Raw genomic sequence first — 24,381 nt, forward strand, 5'->3', positions numbered from 1 at the left:
TTTAATTATGTTCCCTGTTGGCTTTGACATAGAAATATATTTCTTGATCGACCATAGCGATGGTTTTTCTTACAACAGCTAATGGAACAAGTGTACTTTGACACACAAGGAAAAAAGTGGAATGTGGTATCTGGCCACAAGTATATTACTGATTTAGCCTGTGAAAGTGCAGCTCCAACTAAAATTTCTATTTCCCCTATCCTTCAATTCAAGTTTGTCATTTTTGGATCCACATTTTATGTTACAGAAGATAGTGTGTGGGGACAAATGACCTGCGCTTTGCAATGGAACTTCTCTAAAGTTTATTTGCTCTTTTTTTTGTGCTAAGTTTTTGAGGTCCCCTACTAGTCATTTTCCAGCTAATTTGACCTTATATTAACAATTTAGTCGTCATATGCTCAAAAGGTGTTGTTCAACGGTCAATGAAGTTGAAATACAGACCATAAGAGAACAGTGTTTAAATAAAGACCATAAGAGAAAAATGTTTTCAAAAACATTAGGTGATTTTCCCTCAGTCAACCCAAGTTTTAGTGGCGGAGTTACTTGATATGTGTACTCAATGCAAGTACGTGGTGAAATCATCGATGTGCATATAAGCTGGACCAAATACCACGCTTTAAAAAAGAAAAAAATGAATGAGGCCTTAGTTCATCTTCACCTACTACACACCCCTTTCTTTATGAAGTTCTATATATATAATATGTGCTGGCAAATTGCCATTATTGTAACCTTCTTCAACTTATCAAATCCTTACATTAAATTTCAACCAAAGATTGCCAGATGCCACAATGCTTTGCCAGCAAGTAAATCTGCTCAATCTCCATTCTTCCTCTTTCAAATTGCCTCAATATGATATGGATTTAAATGAATTTAGGAGAAATTCCGAAAGGGATACTCCACAAACAATCAGATAAATAGGAAAAAAAATTAGAAAGATTATTGAGATGGGATTTTGATTTATCAATTGAACCAACTTTAGACCTGTGATGTCCAACTTCAGACATTTGGTTCCGAAATTAGGTTTGGTAGTTCAAACTTCAGGCGTGCGAGTGTGAATTTGAGACTGCCAAGCCTAACTTTGTACCTAAATTTCTCAAGTTCGAACTGCATAAGTAATATGTGAACTTCAGACGTTTAGAAATATCCTGAAATAAGGCTTGACTATCTCCTACTTCAATCTCATATGACTGAAATTTGAAAATTCAGACCCAAAATTTTTAATTTCACTCCCAACAACAAAATAACATATCTAGTATAATCTCATAAGTGAGTCTGGAGAAGGTAGTGTCTACACAGACCTTATCTTTACCTTGGGAAGGTAAAGAGGTTGTTTCCGAGACACTCCCGGCTCATAGAAAGAAGAAAAATACAAAGTAGCAATAAGCAAACAATAACAAGATAATAAGACAACATAATCTAAAGAAACAACAAACAGTAACAGAAAACTAAAAATAAGAAACTACAAGAATAATGCTAAAACTCCAGCCCCTGATTTACCCATTACCCTAATTCTTGACCTCCACACACTGCCACATAAATTTAGTTACGAAGCAGCTAGATATTACACATTTCATAATTTTTGGCTCTATCTTAAAATAGTTGTCCTCCAAGCAACTATCACTAATTTTTCTGTATGATCCAACAAATTTGGGCCCAAACTAAAATTGCCCAATAAAACCATTTTTTTGCACGGATTGCCCTTCGTTTGGGGTGGTCTTTAAATTTTGCCCCTCAAATTTGTGGTCTTTAAATTTTGCCCTTTGCTTGGAAAGATGAGCGAATACATGAAGTTCTGGGTTCGAACCCCCGCTCAGGCATAAAATAAAAAAATAATTTCGCAAGACAGAACTGGGGGAGTGTATGCCGGATCCAACATACAATCTTTAAGAAAAAGTTAAAGTTATGCCGGATCCGGCATAACTAAAAGTCTGCCCCCTCCGGCATACAAAATTTAAACTTTGCCTTGTAAGGCAAACTTACGCCTTATGGGGCATACTTTTAGTTATGTTTTATGGGCACACTTTTAGTTAAGGCATTACTAAAGGTTTACCTTGAAAAGTTAAAAAAAAAAATACATATATATGCTTCAAGGCAAAGTTTGCCCATAAGGCATAAGTATGCCCCCATCGGCATAAGTTTGGTAATTCCTGAACAAGTTTATGCCGATGGGGGCATACTTTTAATGGGCAAACTTTTATGCCGGATCCGGCATAAACTTGTGAAGGAATTATCAAAGTTATGCCGGAACTGACATACTTATGCCATGTCTGCCCATAAGGCATAAGTATATCGGGTCCGGCATAACTTTGCTAATTCCTTCACAAGTGTGTGCCGATGGGGCATAGTGAAATTTAAACTCTGCCTCGCGATTTTTTTTTAAAATTTTGATTGTGTGGGGGTTCGAACCTGAAACCCATGAGATTTAGCGAAGGGCAAAATTTAAAGATTTCAAATATGAGGGGCAAAATTTAAAGACCACCCCAAAAAAGGGCAATTCGCAGAATTGCCCCTATAAAACAGACTACAAAACGAGTGTTATTCTTCTTCTGCTCCTTCCACGTAGCAACATAGCAAACATGAACAGGTACCTAATGTTCTTTCATCTATTTTTCACAAAATTAATCTGTTTTTAACTTGCATTTACAAACATTACTTTAATATTTCAGTTAGTTGAAATATAACCCATAAGAATTTTAGGTAACAAGGTGATTTTTTTTTCTTTTTTCCTGAAATTTATGACCGTCACAACATCAACATAGGTATATATTTATGTTATTGGTAATGCATACTTTTTATTCTGTTTGTTCCCTTTAAATTATAAGTGGGTATTTTTTATAATTGTGTTTGGTATGATATATAATTGTTTAATTATACGAAGTGGTTTCTTGTATTTGGTTTATTTGAAATATGGAAAATGGTTTCAACCAAAATGGTAAAAAATGACTTCTTGAATGGTGTGTTTGGTATGGTAGTAGTTATTTTTCATTGGAAATGTTTTCTGGTGAGTGAAAAAATATTTTTTTAAATAAATATATATATTAAAGATTAGTAGTAATAATGTTTGTAAATTTTGTAGTGTTCTGATGATATGATTTTTTTTTTTTTGTATAGATTGATAATGTCTATGTGATGATTGAAGCAAGTGATATGATATTAAAAGTTAAGATTAATAGTAATAATATTAGTAAATTTTATAGTTTTCTGGTTTGAAGTTTCGTTACTTAGCTGCAGAGCTAGATATTGGAATTCCAGAACTATTTGAAGCTTTGATTCATATTTTTTAAGCAACATAAAAAAAATAAAAATGTGGGATTTATAGAGAGTGTATGTGTTTTGTTTTGGTTAGTTATTTCTTGCCCCACCCTGGAGAGATCAGCAGTGTAGAATAACCACTTTCTCCCTTTGTGGCTCGTGTTCCGAACCTCCTAGGGATCTACCACTAGTGCAGCCCTCTATTGTCAGGGACGGATAATACGATTGACGGAATGCATAGGTCTTTCTTCTGATTATGGCTGCATAACTACCTAGAAAATTGTGTAGATCTGTTGGAAGAAAAACATCATGTAGGAATAGGCTGATAGGTTGCTTCGATGTCCTAGTAACGTTGTTCGTTTTACCCTGTTTGATGGGAACAAGAATTTGGTTTGAGAATATACTCATCAAGAGAGCAGTGTTGTTTATATGAGTGTTTTAGAATAACTCCAATCTCATACATTATTCCAAATTGTGGTTGTGCATGTGGAAATTTTAACAGATAGTACCATTTAATATGTGCTGATAGTGAAGTATAAAATATTTTGCCGTATTTGATTATTCCTTAAATCTTTAATTTCGTGACAACTATGTAAGCTAGTACATTCCTGTCTTAGGCTTTCTGTTGCCAGAAGAATTGTGTCGAACATTCATGGATTCAGATCTGTGCAGAGGACTTTATGCAGTAATGCAGGCGTTATAGTTCCTGATCTGGTCAGTGAAAAGGTGTTATTCTTTACTATCAATTTGTTTTGTTTTCTTATTGTTTTCTATTAAAATAGTCTCGTTATCCGTAGGGCTGTGCATGTTAACGGTTAAACAATAACCCGAACCGATTATTGGGTTATTGGGTTAATGGTTCGGGTTAATGGATTACCGGTTCGGGTACCGGGTGGTGTTTTTGACTTAATGGCTTATTGGGTCGGGTCGCGGGTTGACCATTTTTGTTAACGGGTTACCTGATAACCCGATAACAATTTAATTAATTACACTTCTACCCTTTAACTAAGTTGTTGTGCACTGTTTTGCCTTTGTCGCTGCTGCCCATTGCCCACTAGAAGTTGTTCTATGGGCTGTTTTCTAAGTTCTAATCTATAGCTTAATTATGGTCCTGTCAATAGCGTTGGTGTTCATAGGTAGTTTACTAACCCCTGTAAAGATGCAGACCGTAGAATGATGGAGAAATGTAAAGATGATTAACAACCTGCCTTCTTGATAGTATTAAGGCTGAAACATAGTATTGTGTTTTGTTGGTTATACACTTAAGATGCTCTGCTGCCTTGTTTATGTTCTGTATATATATAAGTCTCAGGTTGTGTTTGCATATGATGTATGTTAAGATTTAAACTCAATTGCTGCCTGTTTATGTTCTGTTTATGGGTTAGGAGTGATTTTAATCTAACCTTTTGAAAGATGGTGGCAAAATAACCTTCTTTTAACAGTATTAGTTTTCAAATGAAGAAAAGTCATATATGGAACTACATCCATTTCTTGATATTTTTGTGGGTTGAAACCCATTGTCAATTATAAATCATGATTAAGCGGGATAAACCTGCCAATTACCTCAATTTTAACCAGTCACCGTTCATATTGTGGTCAAGACATTTTTTTGTTGTGTGAAATCTTAACGGTTAAACCGATAGCCGAACGATAACATACAACAACCGATTAACCGATAACCCATTAACCGATATTTTAACGGTTCTTTAACGGTTTAATATATCTACAAACCGATAACCAATAAGTTAAACCGATAATTTTGAAACCCGAACCGAACCGACCGATATGCAGCCCTAGTTATCCGTTCTTATTAGTAGTTGCATTATTGCAATATAATTTCTTGTGCTCCGATTTCTGCTATTATCTGTTATTATGTGTTATTTCCTGTGCTTTGGTTATCCTGTGTCATCTGCTCTGATTTCTGCTATTATCGGTTATTTTCTGTGCTCTGATTATCCTGTATTATCTGTGTCGCTTGCATTATTTCATTTCCATATCGCTTTAAATCTCTTATCCGAATCTCTTAACCTTATCTAACCGTATCTGACTTCTTTTTATGCTTTTATTGAGCCGGGGGTCTTTCGGAAACAGCCGTCCTACCTTGGTAGGAGTCAGGTCTGCGTACACTCTACCCTCCCCAGACCCTACGATGTGGGATTTCACTGGGTTGTTGTTGTTGTTGTTGTATTGTTTTCTATTAAAAAAGCTTTATCTTGTAGTTATTTGCAGTCTTTCTATATCCTTATGCAGAAATGCAAGGTAAGGCTGCGTACAATAGACCCTTGTGGTCCGGCCCTTCTCTGGACCCCGCGCATAGCGGGAGCTTAGTGCACCGGGCTGCCCCCTATCCTTATGACCTTCAAGTTTCTTATGGTTTCCTATGGGTAAATAGACCTTGCATTGTTTAGGTCTAGTGTGAACATAAATAGCTTAACAGTAATCATCTATTTTTACGAGGTATCACCTTTTTGTGGTCTCCTGCTATATAGTTTCAAGCTCTTGTGTATGTTCAACTAAGAGGAAGCATGTGTAAGACTGCTTAGGGTTCAAGACTTCACTTTAATCTATCTCTCTTTTAACTGCATAGGAGCCTTTGAACCAGCCAGAGTTGGCATATGACATGCCCCAATATGATATTGCTATTGTTGGAGGTGGTATGGTTGGGATGGCTCTAGCGTGCTCCTTAGGTAAGTATGTTTTTATTTAACCTTTTGAAATAGGTATTTTAATGCTTTAACAGTGCTAAAGGTGTCCTCCAAAATATTAGTTGAAACTTTCAATGGTTTAGAAATTCTTTTGGTTAGAAATTTTAATCATCTGCTCTTTGAACTTGCTACTCTCTGTAAAACCTTGATACTGTGAATTAATATATACTGTGCCGAACTGAACTGGTTGTCAACATGTCAACTCCTCTTCTAACTTGTAAACTATTCTGCAGCAACTATGCCATTGACAAAGCAACTAAGTGTTGCCATCATTGACAGTAATCCTGCTTTGGTGAATAACTTTCACATAAAGAAAGAGGACCCCCCAGGTCCACGGGTCAGTACGGTCACACCTGCAACCATTTCTTTCTTCAAAGGTACCCTCGTACTTATCTTTCAATTTTCTTATAATTCTGTGGAGTTTTCTGTTTGTACTGATAATAATTTGATCTGTGTACTCTGCCATCACATTAACGGGTTGCATAATGAATAGAAGTTTTTTCCCCATGCTGAAAATGTATGATAAAATCCTTGTATTGGTAAAGCAAGTGAAAAACGGTCAGAAAAAGATGAAAGACCTGTTGGAAGACTATTACTTAGCAAATCAAAAGAACATTACGTGACGTTTTCTGTACGTGTACCAGTAGCTGTTGCTTTCTGCTTGAACGTGTTTGATTTGCATGAAAACATCATCACCTGTTAATGGAAAGCATGTGAGATTATCACGAGAGAACGTTTGGTTTTCAGATATGGGTGCATGGGAATTTGTTCAGCAGCACCGTCATGCTTACTTCGATAAAATGCAGGTAATTTTGCCAACTACACCTTCATTCTTGTAAGTTCCGTAACGGAGTAATTTACACCCATCCTCTGCTGAGAATAATTACTATAAATGCTAATATGGGGGACTTGGTGGAAAAAAATATATAGGGGAGGTGTTGATATAACACCTTATTTTATCTCTCTACGGTCATTGTCTTTATCATGTATGTTTATAAAAGGTTCAACTTATTGCAATATCTATCTGTAGTTATTCCATATTATGTGTTCCTCAAATTCTTCTCTTTAGAGCTCTGTCAGCTACGTCCATGAATGCATTTATTAAGGCAGAAGGAGTATGTCTTGCCGTACCTGAAACGTGCTTTTAGACATCTTGTTTTTGCCAAATAAATTTCAATCATTGTGAGCTTGCTAGCAAAATTTCAATGTTTACTAGTTGCAGTGAATACTTTCTCAAATTATAGCGAGTAAGTTTACGTATTTATGTTTGCTGTTAATAGCGATATAGAGCCTTTTGCAATGTAGAAGAAAGAAACTCCTTCCTGACAAGGAGGAAGATAGTTTGATGATGAAGGACACTTAGCTCCGTGTAATGGGAACTGAAGGGTCTCTAAAAAGATTTATCAATGACCAAGGGTGATTACCTCTTCTCTAGCCAATCCCCAATTAAAAAGAAGGGTAAAAGCGGGCTATGGATCTGTGTTCCAAATGTATGCTAAGGAAATAGTTTTCTTTGATTCAGAGTTTCAGTATCTGTGTCTATACTCACTCTTGTCATGTTAATGACAGCAGATGGTAACACCAAGCTTTTAACTAAGAGACACATGACAAAGCACGTCTTAGCTAACTGTCTATGCACTTTCAACCATCAAGATATCCTAGTTTTCAGTAATGTAAAGGTTGGACGAACATTGTTGCTATCAATTTCGTCTTCTCATATATTTATCAAGAAAAGATCTGGAAAGCTGTTACTTGTGAGAATTGACATTTGTCTTTGATGGGACTATAGATTCTTGTAATTGCTAAGTTGCCTTGTTACAAATTGCATCATGACATCAAAATAACTTCATTTTTATGGGATTGAATCGTGGAACAGTTTCACACTTTTGATCATTAGCAATTTATTTCTTTATAGGTCTGGGATTATACTGGTCTGGGCTATACAAGGTACAATGCAAGAGATGTTGATGCAGATGTTCTCGGGTAAAAATTCCTTTTATTGAGGTAACAAATTTCTTTCATAGTTATGATGTTCTTGACTCCTGATGATGCTTGAGTTTTGTCTTTAGGTGTGTGGTGGAGAATAAGGTGCTACACAAATCCCTGTTATCATGCATACAGGTATTTGAGCATATCGACCAAATTTTATTCTGCAGTTAAAAGCACGTTGAATCCCTAGTTATGGAGATCGGAGTTGCAGAATTGTGGTTGCAACTCCACCTTTAATCAATTAGGTATAAGGTTTCAATCACATTAAAAAGGCACACTCTTCTGCGTTCTATTCCCCTACTATTCAGAAGCCCATTCTCCACCACCAAAAAAATTTAAAAATACTTGTAACTTGTGTAGCAGTTTGTTACAATATCCTGGAATGCTTAGCAAAAAATAGAACACAAGGAATGAAAAAGATCCATAGGCAATACCAAGTAGTTGAGACTAAGACTTAGGAAGCTTACATTAGGTCTAGTATTTGCTAGTCATCCTTTTAAACTTGTTAGAGATTTATCTGTCAGTAACTACTTATTTTAAAAATAAGATCTATATGTCAGTAGAAAATATAGAAAAACTCTAATGTTAGAGAACCTACTTTGTTTCAACTTGAAAGGCTAGTCTCCCTTACTGCCCAAAATACCGAGTACAAAGATGCTCCAACTGGATTGTTGATGTTACTTGAAAAGTGTCTGGGTTAATTTTACCTTCAAAATTTGAGTAATAGATTAGTGTAACAGGGAAAGCTGAAAAAAAAAATTCTAGTTCTAATCTGTACTTATTGGTATTTAATTGGTAACTCCTTAGATTCCTCATTTTGATTTATGTCAATGACTGCCTGGTGATAATGTTTGACTGGAGGTGATAATTTGACAGAATAAGGATTTTCAGAAGACAATATACTCGTCCAGGTTAAGTTCAGTAACCTTTCCTGCAAAGTCTTCAATGACCAGCTCCAGTGGCACATCATCATCTGCTAGTGGAAGTTCAGCAAGGTTGGAACTGGATAATGGTAACAGCATGTATGCGAAGTTAGTGGTAAACTCAATAAGTTTTATGTTTCACTAAATGTGAATATTCTGAAGGATATTTTCAATTCAAACGATGAGTTAGATAACATGTCGCAGGTTGGAGCTGATGGGTCAAAATCAAGTGTTAGGGAGCTGGCAAAAATACAAACAACTGGATGGAAGTACTCGCAGAGCGCAATCATCTGTACAGTAGAACATGCTGTAGAGAACTTCTGTGCTTGGCAAAGATTTCTTCCTAATGGTCCAATTGCACTTTTACCCATTGGTGAAAAGTTCAGTAACATTGTTTGGTCAATGGACCCCAAGGAATCTGTTGACCGGAATTCGATGTCAGAGGATGACTTTGTAAAAGCAGTGAATGATGCACTGGACGGTGGATATGGTCCTCATCCACAATCCAGATCATTTGAGGGTGGAAGTCTATTTTCTTGGCTCAAAGCTGACAACACATCATCAACACATGAGGGCTTTGAAGTTCCACCGAAAGTTATTAAACTAGCTTCTCAGAGATTGGCCTTCCCTTTGTCTTTAATGCATGCTAATAGCTATGCATCAAAACGTCTAGTTCTTATTGGTGATGCAGCACATACAGTTCATCCGCTGGCTGGCCAAGGAGTTAATATGGGATTCGCAGATGCGCTCTCTCTTTCTAAAGTCATTGCTGAAGGTGTTGCAGTTGGATCTGACATTGGGGAGGTATGTTCCTACTCCTTTCTTTGTAAATATAGGCAGGAAATATAAGGTCCTGAAGCTTCTTTATTCTGATGTAATCTAGAATCACCTAGTAGGATTATTCACTAATCTAACTTATGTAGATTACACCAGAAGAAAGAAGCTTTAGGATTTTACATTTTCTGCCTAACTTATGTTAAATCTTGTGTAATCTAAAATCTGTAAAGTCCTGAAGCTTCTTTCTTCTGGTGTAATCTACATAAGTTAGATCATAAGTGCCTTTTTCTAATAACGGATTCTAGATGCTTTTTAGCAAGATCGTGTCAAATTTGGAACGATGGCGATGTCTCTTCCTTCATAAGCCTGATAATGTCATACATCCTTTATGGAATTCTAGGATGTTTTCCCCTGTAAATAATTTGCTTCAAAACTTGCCAGTGATCCCTCATATAATTTACTGGAGTATGGCGTACCAAAAAAGAGTGAGCACAATGCTAACTAATTGGAAAAGCTATTCAACAATCAAAATGACACTTGTTAGCTATAAAATTTGCATTACTTCAAATGCAAGTAATATCCAACTTGCTTGGGATCGAGGCATAATAGTAGTAATCGTTGTTGTAATGCAAATAATATTTCACTTACAATTTTTGAGTATCCTTTACGACAGTGTTGGCTTTTTTCCCCTTTCCATTACATGTTATAATGGTAATTTTAATCCTCACAGGTAACTCTTCTGAAGAAATATGAATCAGAGAGGAAAGCTGCAAACATCACAATGATGGCAATCCTAGATGGTTTTCAGAAGGCATATTCTATTGACTTCATGCCAATAAATGTTCTCAGGGCTCTTGCATTCAATGGGGCACAATATATCTCTCCACTTAAAAAGAAGATCATCTCATATGCTTCGGGCGACAAGTTGCTTCCTCTTTTCACATGATGTAACTGTTGGATTTTCCCAATGATATTTGGTGGGATTGTCTTAAACTTTTGTTTGTTGATATGATAAATAATTTCAATAATCATTTTCGCTGTGTATTAAGAATCGCGGTGATATCCAAACTGTTTAACTGTATCTCTTACTCCCCATACTTGGAATTTTGTTTTGCATTTTTTCTCGTTTAAGCCTCTTCTTTGCGATCTTCATTGCGCGTTACATACTACACTCTGCACTGGGAATGTGCAAGTATCACTCAGATATTCTTGTTAAAGTGCCTCGGGACAAAAGCTAGGTGTATATCCTCGCATATTTCTGTAGGATCAACCCCAGTTTTAACTGAAAAGTGTCTATTCTTTACCAATTTATGGAACCTAGCTGGTTAGTACAAAGGTTCACACCTCAATAGTAGATGATGAGAATATACTCTACACGTTGCCATAGGCCAAAAAACCTCCTACAAATTTATGTTCGAATTGCCTACTTTGGCACACTAACTTAGTAACAGAGGAGCTTGCCATATGTGGATCCAGAGAAATCATACATATTGTAAGGGAATTGCTGTTAGTATCACATCGTTTCAATATATGGAAGTTTACATCTGTTCTGATAAAGTACAGAAACTATACTAGTCAGTATAATTGGTAAAGGCCACAAGAGGGCACAATAAATATGTTTTTCTATTTCTATTTACTCTCAAGTTTGTGAATCATATATGCACCACAATTCAGGAAGGGAAAACTGTAAGGTTAGACTATTGAAATTACAACAGTGCATCTCGTATCAAGCGTGCCATCACACGAGAAGATAGTCGACCAAGAATCTCTGGAAGAACCTTAGCCGAGAGGCCTGGAAGCACTGGAAGAAGCTCCTGGATCACTCTAGAGACAGCTGCTCCCTCCAAACCCTGAGAAAGAAATATAGTTATGATGCTTTTACAGTAGGTTAACTTTTATTAAGTAGCAAAATCAAAATGCACGTTAGTTTACTTAAGTAGATTAGGTACACTTCATGTATACATCATCAAATAAAACGAAATATTCAGAATCTAAGTCCCTCTTGCGTTCGAATTTAGACACTTAACAGTATATTTTGCAAAATTGAAGTGTTTTGAGGCTTCAAATATTGTTTTAACTTTTCTCATGCAGATATAATTCGTCTCCCATAACTAGTGATACTCTGGTAGATATTATGTCTTTCTTTAACCTGCTTGTGGAATGTTATGACAGCCTACAGCTATTTCTAACAATGTGTCGAGAAAGTTGACTCTAGCGCACACTCAGAGAAGCAAAGATTTCAGGAAACACATCTAAAACGTACATGGGAGTTTGAAATCTCAGAAATTCCATGAGCAGATGTATGAAACATATTGGGTTTGATGATTCAGAGGCAGTCAGCAAGAAATTTTCTAGTCTTGAGAGGATGGCACTTTCCCAATACCACTATCACCCACAAGGGCCTCGATCACAAACAAAGAATTCTTTTCCATGTAGATACCAAGTTAACAATGTTCAATTCAACATGAAAGGAGACCTTGGTAACATGATTTTATGCTTAAGCCTACTGGCACAGGAGCAATTGCAACTTTTCTGCCAGCAAGAGGCAGAACCAACCTCTTTTCTTGTGTTGGATGCAAATTGAAGTACTTAATTCTCCTCTAGAGATAAACTTGCCATAATATAAAATTGAGATACCTGGTTTGATGCATTCCCAGCAGCTAAGAATTGAATAATCTTTTGAACATTGTTCAATACGACTCTGTCCTCCTCAGTTACATAGGGTACAAGTGCAGCAGGTCTAATAGGTACCAAAGCAGCAGGAACCATACTGAATACTGGCATTGCATTTCCAATTCCAAGGAATGCCGTTATCTGTACCAACTGCTCCCTTGATAATGCATCAATCCCCTTCACTATCTGCTTGCATTATTTTGCAAATTAGTTCGTTATTCTTAATACTAATATTGTTTTGTCTCAAAAGGAATGTCTTTTTATGCAAATCGTCTCTTTTAAAATATTAATGAATTCAGTATATTGACAAGTTTTGAGTTTTCACAAGCTTTATGTTCACAGCCAAACGTAATAATATTCCTTTTACTATTTGAGCCAAGAAATTATTCGTCTTAATTAATTTGATATATAACTATAATTCGTAAACAAAGAAAACTCAGCAAAAGAAATTAAATTAAATCTAGATAGGATAGTCTAAAATTACGCTTATGCTTTGAAATTTCATGTAATATTTTTCATTATAGTGACATAAATGATAATCTTTTCTACTATCGGTTAAGATAAATTACACACTTAGTTTTGTACAATAATGAGTTACGCTCCTTAGTTATAAATTCAACTGCTAAGCAAAAGGTTGGAAAGTAAGCTATTCAGGATAATAACGTACAATAATTCATCCTCATGAAATTATAAGTTCAAGTTATGAGCAAGAAATTGAAAAGAATGACCTTTAGGACAATAATGCATAATGGCTCATCCTCGTGAATTTATATTATTATGTTATACAATGGTAAAAAGAAATCTGAATGTTATATTCGTAGTGCTTTATAATTAAAATTAAAAAAAAACTAAAAAAAGAATGTTACCATAATTAATAGTAGGCTTAATACATCAAGCTTGTTCAAATTGAGGTTGATGAGGGTAATGTATTTTAAATGAGGTGACATATTTTAATTGGTTAACTTATTTATTTAATGAGCATTTGAGAATACGTGCAGAAAGTTTATCAAAATTTAAGTTTGAAATGTCTAATAGGAACAATTTATCACTTGTTCAGGTGCTCAATTGAAACAGATAGTGGTTTGAGTGTCTAAATGAATTTTTTTTGGCAAGTTTAAAAAAATGTCGATGTATTAAGCCGTAATACCAACGATTCTTGACAAAATTGTAGGATTAAGTTACTTTATTGCTTTAATTATTCTAAAGTTTTTGTCTAGGGCCAACAAAGTGTTGGTTAAAATATCTAACAAATTTGTGAATTTATATCTATATTTTCTCTTTTTATTAAATAGGGAAAATACCAATAGAAATTTTTAAATTTGCTCTATATGAAATTTTTATGAAATTTCTAAACAGTCATGTTGGGCCCGTGCGAGCACGGGCTTCAATTTATCTAGTACAAACTAGAAAGTACAGCATCTGTCAAGTAGACGTACCTCATCCAAAAGGAATTCACGGAAAAAATTCCCTTTATCAGAAAGCAGAAATGCTAATGCTGCTCTTGTTTGAATTGGCTGCTCTGTTTGATAACCACTTGAAGAAGGAAAAGGAATAATGCTATTTGTTTGATTTTGCATAATGCCAAGCTCTGCCATTCTCCCATTCAAACTCTCCCCACCTCCACTCTTAGCTGCAGTTATGAAATTCTCAAATGCTTGCATAACATCTATGAATCTTTCAGCATCAAAAACACCAGATTTCCCATATATTGTGTAACGTAGAGCACTCCGTAACCGCGGAGATTCATCTGTCAGCAGTCTCTGAAGAAAGAAAATGCACATAGTGTAAATATGAGAATTCAAATTATCTAAAAGTGGTGATATTTAAAATTACGTGAAAGTGACACCTGAAGGACAACATTGGTCGAACTAAGCTTTGCAGAACCAAATCAATGAATGAAATCTCCTCTAAGTTTAAGCTCTCAGAAGAGTTATAGGAATGCCATTTATCACAAGTGGTGTAGTAGACAGAGGTCCATGCTACTACCTTTGCCGCAATAGGTTCTCATTTAGTTTTTCCTATTTTTACTTTTTAAAGTAAGATGATATTTTCTTACGTTCTGCCATACACAAAATATCCAACCCACACATGAGTTGTACATCTCTGGCCCATGTTTGTTTTTTCACATTTCTGCTTTCTACCTTCAAAATGTTAATTTTTCACGAGGTAGTAACCCCTCCATTGATCAGCATGAGTGCCAAGACAAGCTAAAAATGTCTATTGTTTTCGCGTTAAAAGGCACAATATTTGGTGTTTGTGAGTGACTTTTTAGTTTGTGAAGAATAAAAAGGAAAAGCTGTAATGAGAAGCATAGACTATGGGTCCCATATAAAGAAATTATGTCAAAGAATAATAATGGGTAAAGTTTTTCTTTTTAAAGAAACTAACCAATTTTTATTATGACCAAAGAGAACGAGTGCAGAATTAATATAGGACCAAAGGAGTAAAATACTGGTAAGCACGTCCTATTTATATTAGTACCAGAAACGTTAATGAGATCTATAGTCCAAATTTAAACTATTTTGCATAAAGTAGGAAATGTATAACTTGGTTAAAGACATATCTCAATGGTGTTTGACAGCCCCTCCCAAGTAAGACTCAAATGCACAACCAAATTTAGACTCCAAGGTTAGTAAGTTGCAAGTGTGAAAAAAATGCTATCTGCTAACATTGTCAGATAGATCATCAAAGTATGCTCACAGAGATGGCAATTTTTATATCACACAATTATAGTAATCTGAATCCATGTAAATGAAATATATAAGAGAATAAATGAACTGTGGCACCATATGAGCGTACCTGTGCTATATATGGGTAAGCTTCATCCACTATAGCAAAATCGGAGTTTCCCACCAAAGCAATCCCCTCCAGCACGCCTATTGCTCGAATTATTAAAGCAAAATAGGGTGGTATTCTAAATGGATAATCAAATGTTATTTGTGCCAAATCTGCTGCCAGCTCCTGAAAGTTAAAATTTTTTGCTCCTCCACCTTCAAGTGCCTGGTCAAAAACCTTGGCAAGTACAGGCAAAATGGGTTCCAGATTGACCCCGTCGGGAATGAACCCTAGTTTCACAAAATCCTTGACTATGGCACCATAATCTCGATGAATAAGGTGAGCTATGGATTCGATCATACCATATTTCTGATCATCTGTTAATTTTGTAACCAAGCCTGCCAAAGCAAATTAACAATTTCTGTCAACTTATAGCAATCAAAGAGTAAGATACTGATAAATAAAAAAGAAAGTAAGCACCTTACCTCCCCTCACCCCCCCCCCCCCCCCCCCAAACAACACACACAGTCAAGAAAACGAGGGATAATCACAAAGAAACGTAAGGTGGATATTCAACAGTTGAAAAGCATCAAACTTCAGGAGAAACAAAGAAACTAATTGTTGCTCAGATGGTAGAGATTTAAGGCCAATATAATACAAAGAGCTTAACTCATCAATTAACAGCGGTGTATTAGAGGAATTGCAGATCTAATGTGCACTAGCAGAGAATGAAACTAATATATCATCTTATAGCCCAGTTATTAATTTCAAAGTAATGATAAGAGGAATCAACTATAAGATACTGATCAAGAAATTCCTAGATGAATGTCAACTTCCAAGTCCTGTAAGCCCTGCTTAAGCTTTTGCAAGCGAGAGAATATCTGGGTTACACCTAACCAAAAGGTCATACTCTCAGCAAGTATATTGCCCTACAAAAACGATATCCTGATCAGGGCAGGCGAACTATCATGTACTATTAGGCAACATGAGGATGGACCCTCAATCTAATAACTCGACTTCAGCAATTAGACATTCTTTACGAGTCATCCATTACTACATGCCAATGAACATCAACTTAAAGTGCCACGAAGCATTAAAGAGCCAATGACATTGAAATGCTTTCATGTTGTTCTTGTTAAATGGGATCTCACAACTGTAGCTCATACAGAGACACAGATGGCTAACAGCTTGGGAAATTCAGAATCTAGAGCAAATGCACGACCTTGTAGCAAGTTGCAAAAGGCCAAATCGAATTAAGTTCAAAGGGAAGTGAAGGTAGTTTGTCAATAGAGTTCTTCATCAGAAAAAATTCTCATAGATTTACTTCCATGAACTATTCCATAACATATCGGGAAAGAGGACACCAAATGAAGACTTCTTACCAAAGTCAAGTATAGCTAGCTTTCCATCTGGCGTACGTATTAAGTTCCCTGGATGTGGATCCGCATGGAAGAAACCAGTGTCAAGCAACTGCATACCAAAAGGACAAAATATAAGATGGAGAACAAATTTTAATAGTCAAGAGGATATCCATAGAAAAATACCACATAGATCAATCTGGTAGAAGGATAAGGTAGTATAAAACAGAAATATCAAGAAAACAAGATCTTAATGATGTTTACCAGATATGAGACTCAAAAGCTTAATATATTACAAAATAAAAATTGTTAAGAGTTTAAGAATATCACCTGCTTAAGGTAGCATATGACGCCAACATTAACCAAATCACCTACATCACTTGCTTTGCTTTGTGATAACTTCTCTCCATCAATCCAACTTGTTGTAAGAACCTTCCTTGAAGTATATTTGCTATATGTCTTAGGGACAACAACCTGAAAAAGGTTCCCAAGACAAACCACAACATTGTTAGAGACACCAAGCATCATAATTTCCATTTAAAGAAATCTGTACTTCTAGTTCATCATAAGAATAAAGACATATATGTACTCTTCTGTGAGTAAGTTCACGGACTTCTCTTTATCCTTTCTCCCAAAAAGGTAATAATTTGCACATTGCTTTTTTTTTAGTCCGACATATAAACCCAAAAAAAATAAAAATACATAACATAGCTTAGCCTATCGCAGCCAGATTTCAAGAAAATAAACTTACAGCAACTAAATCTCTATGTCCTTGTCTAAACTGGAGCACACCTCCTAGGGAGGGTTTCTCCTATTTTGAAACGAGGCATATTGCTGGTTACTGGTTAGAGACAAAATTTCTTTTTCTTATTTCGTGGAGAGATTGGAGATTGGGGAAAAAAGGGAGAACTTAGTGGCTTATCGTCGTCTCTTTCGCACTTTGTTTCATTTCTAATCGTTTCGGGTTTTTATTCGTTTGGGGCAGAGGTGTGGGGTTGACATCAGAATTGCAGGTACCTGAGGAAGGTCCTTTTTCATCATCTCAGCAAAAAGTGTTCCATTTTCTCCCTCATTCACATAATCAAGTTCTTCGAAGAAGCGGGCAGCCCATTCATCCACCAATCCAACCACATCAATGGAAACCTTAAAAGCAGAAGCAACAAGCATTAATTCTTCCAGACTAACAAAGATAAGAAAATAATGGGAAATATAAGTGAACAATCAATACCTGCGGAAACTTGCGAAGAACTAACCCCAAGTTCCGTATAATGAATAAGTCAACTGTCACTGTCTCAAGGACAAAGGGCCTCTGTACTTTAACAGCAACCAAGTCTCCATTCTCCTTCAGCCGGCCCTTATATACCTGTCCGAGGGACGCTGCAAATGCCATAATGAAGCAAAAGAGAAAAAGATTCTTTAGAAATTAGCTATTCTTTTACATTTTACAGAAGAAAGATGTGCAAAAAGAAGAACTCACATTTAAGTTAACCCAACAAAAAGAGGATGATTACAGAAATACATAGTGAAACAACAACAACAACATACCCAGTGTAACCGGTCTGGGGAGGGTAGAAAGTACGTAGGCCTTACCCCTACCTTGGGAGGTAGAGAGGCTGTTTCCGATAGACCCTCGGCTCAAAAAAAGAAATACATAGAGAAAATGAAGAAATAATTCAGTGTATTATTCAAAAAGAGAGTTCTACAGATGATAAGAAAGATTACCAGCAGCAATTGGGGATGAAGAAAGCTCAGAATAGATGTTAGTCCATGGTTCTCCCAATTCCTCCTCTATAAGGGCCATAGCTACATCATCTGGAAATGATGGAACCTGAAGTAATCATGAAATGCTAAAAGTTCAGAGGGCAACAATAAAGTGTGTTTTCAATTACACTACTCTATCATTTGTCTGTTTTAGCCCCTTCCCAAAAAACCGCCCTAAAAAGAGAAGATTACTCGGGCGGAATTAGTCACAAGATCTGCAGTGCAGGCTGTACACGATAATAAACATGGTAAATCCAACATTCTGCTTACATTGATTAGTGCAACATGTTTCTAATAGTAAAGATTGTAGTCTGTTCACATTAATCAGTGTAACATAATTCCAACAGCAAAGATTGATTAGTGCAACATGTTTCCAATAGTAAAGATTGTAGTCTGTTCACATTAATCTGTAGCATGATTCCAACAGCAAAGATTGTAGATAGCTTACACTATATCCCATCTCCCACCCTTTAGTATTATTTCTAATTTTGTCGCATGCAGCTCTTAGCCCCATGACTTACAGCTAGTTCCTAATGTTTCTTCTGTTCTGACATGGCAAGGATACTCTAAATATATTTCCTAAAGCAAAAAGAGTCTCATCACTTTGAAAATACTGATGGGATCAAAGAATTCTCATGATCGAAAAATGAACCAGTCAATGCCTCATGCTGGATTAATTAAGTACAGAAACATTTTTTTCTAAAAAGATGGTTTTAGAAGAGCTTTTCCATTGGCCCTCTGTGACAAGGATACGCATTATCTTTCATCCAGACAATCAAAAAGACTTCCCAACAAAATTGCAAGAGCCATTGTCACGGTTTATTCCGGATCATAGGGAAAAGGGATAACTTTTAAGAAAGATTTCTTAACAAAGTAGTTCCTCAATCTCCTACTCTATAAAGAATGTTGAATAACAACCACATATTAAGGCGGAAGGCATTAAAATGAATTGAGGTCATCAAGATAACTATATGATTTTGGAAAAGCAACATGAGAAAATTGCACAATCCACCATTCAGATATCAATGTATAATTAAATAAAATAGATAGTATGATTAAAGTTTGCAGATATAATGGTTTCCTGAAAATTAAAGTTGACTTCAAGAAATTTGTCACGCTGCTGACTTCAATCTGACCTTATCACAAAGCTTCTGCAGCTCAACCATCGCAGTAGGTGATAGTATATCTGGCCGAATGCTTAATGCTTGCCCTAGCTTTATGTATGCTGGACCCAGTGATGTTACAATCTCCCTCAACTCAATTGCTCGAGCAACCTCATTCTAATGATTGGAAAAGATCAATAGTTATGGGATTGAAAAAACAATTAAAAATGTGTGGTCTATGAGTATATCAATATAAATGAATGCATCAAAGCACTATTTCAATGTTCACCACACATAGAAATCTCTTTGATGACATAAAGAAGATTGCCTTTTTCGAAATGGAATTTCATGAAATTAACTACTTCTACTAAGTTACAGGGTTCCAACACATCCTCGTTTTCTTTTATTTACTACATTAATTGATAACCTCCGTGGGGATGACTCAAGCAGACCAAGCAAATTTGTTAATGTCACTTGTCAGGAAAAGCGGATAAGTATCTAGTGAAGCTTACCTCTTTAACCTTCTTATTTATCACGTCCCAGGCGAGACGTGAAAGAAAACCTCCAGCAACAGATGTTAGCTGGACTATACGGGTAGCAACAGCACGTGGCCGTTTACCCCAATATGCAGAAATGATGGCAGGATCATAAACTAAGGGCAAGAACTCACTGCTCTCATCAACCTGAAGAATACAAAGATAGGAAACATTAAAATACATATTCTTTGCCAAAGGACATCTGTTCCCAAGCCAACCAAAAGCGAAAGACCTTTCGATACAACGGAAAATCCATTTATATTTTTCCAAGCCAAAAGCTAAAGATCTTGATATAGAAGGGAAATATCCATTCATATTGAAGATCCTACTCCTTCAGGTAGTTTCAACTTTCAACAGATTCAATCAACTTGGACTACAATAGTGGTAGCAGTAAAAATTTAACTGTGTCAGTATTCACATTTGTGAACCCATAGATGACTGCAAAGCTCCTTCTTTTGTATATAACGAGATATACTTTAGAAAATAGTTGTTTCCAACAGCACTTAGCACTAGGTACTATATGAAATCACACTAGAATAAATCTAGATCCCAGCGTTTCTTTCTACGGAAATCATCAAAAACTAAATTTTCTTCCTCTTTAGGGATAGTCATCAAACTCCATTGCTTCTATAGTTTTTCGAACGGCCATTTGAGAGCAGGAAGAAAATCTCTCCCTACAACAAAACCGTATGAATGTTCGTTGAAATTTGTATTAAATAGCTAGTTTATTTCCCTAGGCACAGTGACTTGACTAAGATCAAATATCCTACACTTCTTACTATCATCTACTAATGTCTGTCCCCACTAAAATTCATGACTGATCATTTTCCTTTGACCTCTCAAAAGACACATCCATATCTACAAATTCTGGATACAGAGACCTTCATCTCATCTGCTTCTCGTCGCAATAAGAATATGAAATCTTCATCACCACAGACCCTTCACAAGCGTGAAAGTTCGCATACATATACTTTGACAAGGAAGTCAAACGAACGGACCTCTACTAGGCGAAGCTTAATGTTATCATCAGCAAACAAAGAATCTTTCAGGTTTTGACCTCGAAGCCCCCTCATGAGTATGGCTAAGTCCTCATTTTCTTCCATTTGTGCCCTCACTCTTTTGATCTCTTGTGATACATCCTGCATTCTCTGCAAACACACAAATATAAAAATTCAATCAGCCATCAGCCAAAAATCAGTATAATGATCACACCAACAAGTCCATTTGAATAAACCATGCAATAATTGCTTTCTTACTACTTGCCAAAACAATACTATAGAACTCAACAAACTTTCATCTGATTAAAGATTAACAATTCTTTTCTTCTTGATATCAGCTCCCCGAGGACATGACCCTAGATAGGAGAGCATGGAGGTTGAGGATTAGGGTAGATGGTTAGTAGATAATGGAGCGTCTTCACTCTTCACAGTGGTAGAGCAGGGTTCTAGCGTGAAGCATTTATCTATTCCCATACCAGTATTACTACTTTTACGCTAGCATTATCTTATGCTTCGATCCTATGACGACTGTTGTCTCTTTTACTTTGATTATTTTTAATATTTGTACTGTCAGTACTTTTCTTTCTTCAAATGTTTTAACATAGCTTTTACTATTGCATTTCTTTCAAACCATTTTTCTGAGGAACAATCTGCGTACACCCACCCTCCCCATAGCCCACCTGTGGGAATATACTGGGTATGTTGTTGTTTGTTGATATCAATAAAAAGGAAAAACCTTTTTTTTTGCTGAATAAAAAGGCTCTTATTGCTGAATTAGTTAAACTTTTCCATGGATGAATACCAAGTTGAGTTTACTGCACCCAATTGAAGGTATCATTGGTAATCCAAGTACAAATATAGATTTTGTCAAATAAATAAATAATGAGAGTACTGATCAAAAACGTAAATAATGAGAATAACAACAACAACAATCATGACGACAATAATAATAGTAACAATAACTTCAACAAAAATACTAATTGACAAATAAATAATAACAGATACACCGGTGAATGTGGAGTAATTTGCAGCTTATTTTTCCTCCAAATTTAAATTATTCCACCGCTTCCTAAGCAGCCAAACAGAAATTCAATCAGCAATCAGCCAAACATCACTATATTACTCACAACAATAAACTCATTACAATAAACCATGTTTGAGTAGCTTTCTTATTACTTTCTAGAACAACACTGTAACACTTAGTGAAGTTTCAATTCATACACAAAAGAGACATTTTTCACAACATTTGCTGAATTAGTTAATTTATTTCCATGGAAGAAAAAGAACTTGATTTCATTTCACCCAATCGAAGGTACATTTGCTAATTCAATAGACAAATGTAAAAATTTGCTTCACTATATAAATAAAGAATAATGCTTATGACGACTAGTTAATAAATATACACTATATATAGAGTAATTTGCAGCTTATTTTCCCCTTAATGCGAAACTATTCCACCATTTTCTGAGCTGCCAAATTAACCATTGATCTTATAACCAACAAAAAATAAACTTTGGAAATGTTGTTCCAAAAAGAACACCACCACTCCCTCCGTCTCAATTTAAGTGTCTTCGTTTGACGGGCCACGGAATTTAATAAATTAAAATAGACTTTTGAATCTTGTGATCCTAAATTAAAGATACGTATAGTGTACTAAAATATCATTTTGGTTATTAAATTTGTCACGTAGAATGTTTGAATTATCAACTTGCAGTCTTTCTAACACATACCAAAAAGTAAAGCAAAACACTTAAATTAATACTCCCTCTGTCCTTTATTTATACGATTGTATCAATCTAAAAAAAATTATACATTTCTCTATTTATTAATAATTCAACCTTAAATTTACCTTTTTATCCTTAATAAAATGATTCTAGCAACACAACACAAATTTCTATGATTTATTTTAGATCACAAATTTCAAATTTTGTCCAATCAATAAACTCCGTGCTCAATCAAACATACTAGTATGACTTGGGACACATGGAATTACCTTTTTCTAACCAATCACACTTGATTTAAAACAAAAATTTTACCAAAATAAATAAATAAATTGAATTAACAAAACGTACAGTAGAACCATCGTTGACTGGTTTAGGAATGCCATTGACCGGTTTAGTATTCGTATTTGACTCGGATGACTTAGGCTCAGTTGCAATTGCTTTAACGACACCGTTTTTCCTCCTAATTCTCAATTTCTTTGATGATAGACCACGATACGGTAGTGAACTGCGACACAGTGGATCAAGTCCACAGTATATCAATTGTGCAGCTGCATCCATTAATATAACAGAATCAAAACCTTCAAAAAAAAATGTATATATAAATATACAAATTTATGTTTTTTTTTTTTTTTTGAGTGAAGCTTGAATTGAAGAGTGAAGATTTTGAGGAGTAATATGGTAGTTGAAAAAGCTACGTGGAAGATTGTGGAACAAGTAAATTTTATTTGAAGTTGAGGGACTAATAATGAAATTTTTATTTGGCGGGATGTACTATGTGTTACTCTGTGCCGTTCGTTTTTGTGAAAGATTTGCTATTTGGTCCTTTTGAATGTTTTGGTTGTTGTTTTAGTGCTCTGAGTTTTTATGCCATGTTATTTCTTGTGGATGACAAATTACCTCTTTAAATAATTTTTTCTTTTTTTCTTGTTTTTGTACGACATGAAACAAATGCTGGCAAGTCCAATGAGCTAAATTACCTTAAAAAAATATGAGTGGTGTTATGCCACATCCACTCATAAGTGAAATTTCAGCTGAAAACGGCCGTGCGATATGAAATTATGATTTATTTCAAACTAGCGGTTGTTTATGCAATTTACACAGAATTTCAACTTCAATTTCATATTATAATTTTAATTTTTTTTGTTAAATGTAAAACTTGACTCATGAGTTTATATTTTGTAAGAATATATTCATAAGTTCGTACATATATTTACTAACTATGTTTACCAACCATTTATATCTAATATAAATAAATAAAAAATAAAAAAAGGATTTGCAACTTAGTAGTATATTTATAACAAATTTATTGAACTAGAGTTCGATCAATAGGTGTTGTATTTTTTAGAAAGATCATATAGTAGTGTATTAACTTTGTTATGAACTATGATTTGCTCATGTGGTAAGAATTGTATAAAAATTGAGGATGTTTTGATAGTTTTCACAACTTGTGGGGTTTTTATATTTATAAATACAACTTAAGAAATTTAAATTGCATGGCCAAACAAAACCTCAACTTCAAATCTTTCTAATTTCAAATAACTAATTTCATATCATGATTTCAAATCATGTGCAAACGGGAAACGGGGCCTTACTATAATTTGTCGAAATATTAAACGTTAAATTGAAGGTAAGCATCAAATTTATACTAGTTCGAGTTGGGCATACTGGGGCTAGTAAATACAGTGAGTGTGTATTATTCTTAGCTAATGGAGTATTCGTGGTTTAAATTCGCTAGAATAATGATACATTGGTAAACCCTCTTTGAATATCTTAAAATGATACAATTTCAATATTTCCTCCAAATTTT

General features: G+C 35.2%; 2 protein-coding genes across 5 annotated transcripts; one reads left to right on the plus strand and one right to left on the minus strand.

The window, feature by feature from the left end:
- Positions 1-2,473: 2,473 nt before the first annotated feature.
- LOC132610219 (uncharacterized) lies at positions 2,474-10,727 on the plus strand. 4 transcript variants are annotated; one of them, XM_060324505.1, is made up of 10 exons: positions 2,474-2,584; positions 3,870-3,966; positions 5,840-5,939; positions 6,191-6,334; positions 6,705-6,763; positions 7,873-7,940; positions 8,027-8,078; positions 8,823-8,984; positions 9,074-9,673; positions 10,377-10,727. In XM_060324505.1, exons 1-10 carry the CDS (start codon positions 2,577-2,579, stop codon positions 10,590-10,592), a joined length of 1,506 nt encoding a protein of 501 aa, XP_060180488.1. In that variant the 5' UTR covers positions 2,474-2,576; the 3' UTR covers positions 10,593-10,727. The 4 variants fall into 4 exon arrangements, with proteins under 4 accessions (XP_060180488.1, XP_060180487.1, XP_060180489.1 ...); XM_060324504.1 differs by having other exon boundaries at positions 2,476-2,584; positions 3,870-3,978; XM_060324506.1 differs by lacking the exon at positions 2,474-2,584 and adding an exon at positions 2,724-2,759 and having other exon boundaries at positions 3,870-3,978.
- A 407-nt stretch (positions 10,728-11,134) lies between these two features.
- On the minus strand, positions 11,135-23,230 carry LOC132610218 (uncharacterized). Its single transcript, XM_060324503.1, has 13 exons — positions 22,923-23,230; positions 20,851-21,000; positions 19,829-19,999; positions 19,350-19,493; positions 18,175-18,280; positions 17,681-17,829; positions 17,470-17,595; positions 16,783-16,926; positions 16,477-16,564; positions 15,119-15,492; positions 13,756-14,079; positions 12,284-12,505; positions 11,135-11,496 (listed from the first exon to the last, which is right to left on the minus strand). Exons 1-13 carry the CDS (start codon positions 23,130-23,132, stop codon positions 11,353-11,355), a joined length of 2,352 nt encoding a protein of 783 aa, XP_060180486.1. The 5' UTR covers positions 23,133-23,230; the 3' UTR covers positions 11,135-11,352.
- Between the last annotated feature and the right edge of the window lie 1,151 nt (positions 23,231-24,381).

Source organism: Lycium barbarum, chromosome 9 (genome assembly GCF_019175385.1).
Source record: "Lycium barbarum isolate Lr01 chromosome 9, ASM1917538v2, whole genome shotgun sequence".
Lineage (NCBI taxonomy): Eukaryota > Viridiplantae > Streptophyta > Magnoliopsida > Solanales > Solanaceae > Lycium > Lycium barbarum.

What these genes read in the sequence shown, in the direction of transcription:
- LOC132610218 (XM_060324503.1), bottom strand. Translation starts at nt 23,132, where the DNA reads ATGGATGCAGCTGCACAATTGATATACTGTGGACTTGATCCACTGTGT. An exon ending in TTAAGCTTCGCCTAGTAGAG is followed by an intron (nt 20,000 to 20,850) that starts GTCCGTTCGTTT and finishes TGTATTCTTCAG; the next exon opens with GTTGATGAGAGCAGTGAGTT. An exon ending in TGCAGAAGCTTTGTGATAAG is followed by an intron (nt 18,281 to 19,349) that starts GTCAGATTGAAG and finishes TGATTACTTCAG; the next exon opens with GTTCCATCATTTCCAGATGA.
- LOC132610219 (XM_060324504.1), top strand. An exon ending in CTGATCTGGTCAGTGAAAAG is followed by an intron (nt 3,979 to 5,839) that starts GTGTTATTCTTT and finishes TTAACTGCATAG; the next exon opens with GAGCCTTTGAACCAGCCAGA. An exon ending in CCCTGTTATCATGCATACAG is followed by an intron (nt 8,079 to 8,822) that starts GTATTTGAGCAT and finishes ATAATTTGACAG; the next exon opens with AATAAGGATTTTCAGAAGAC.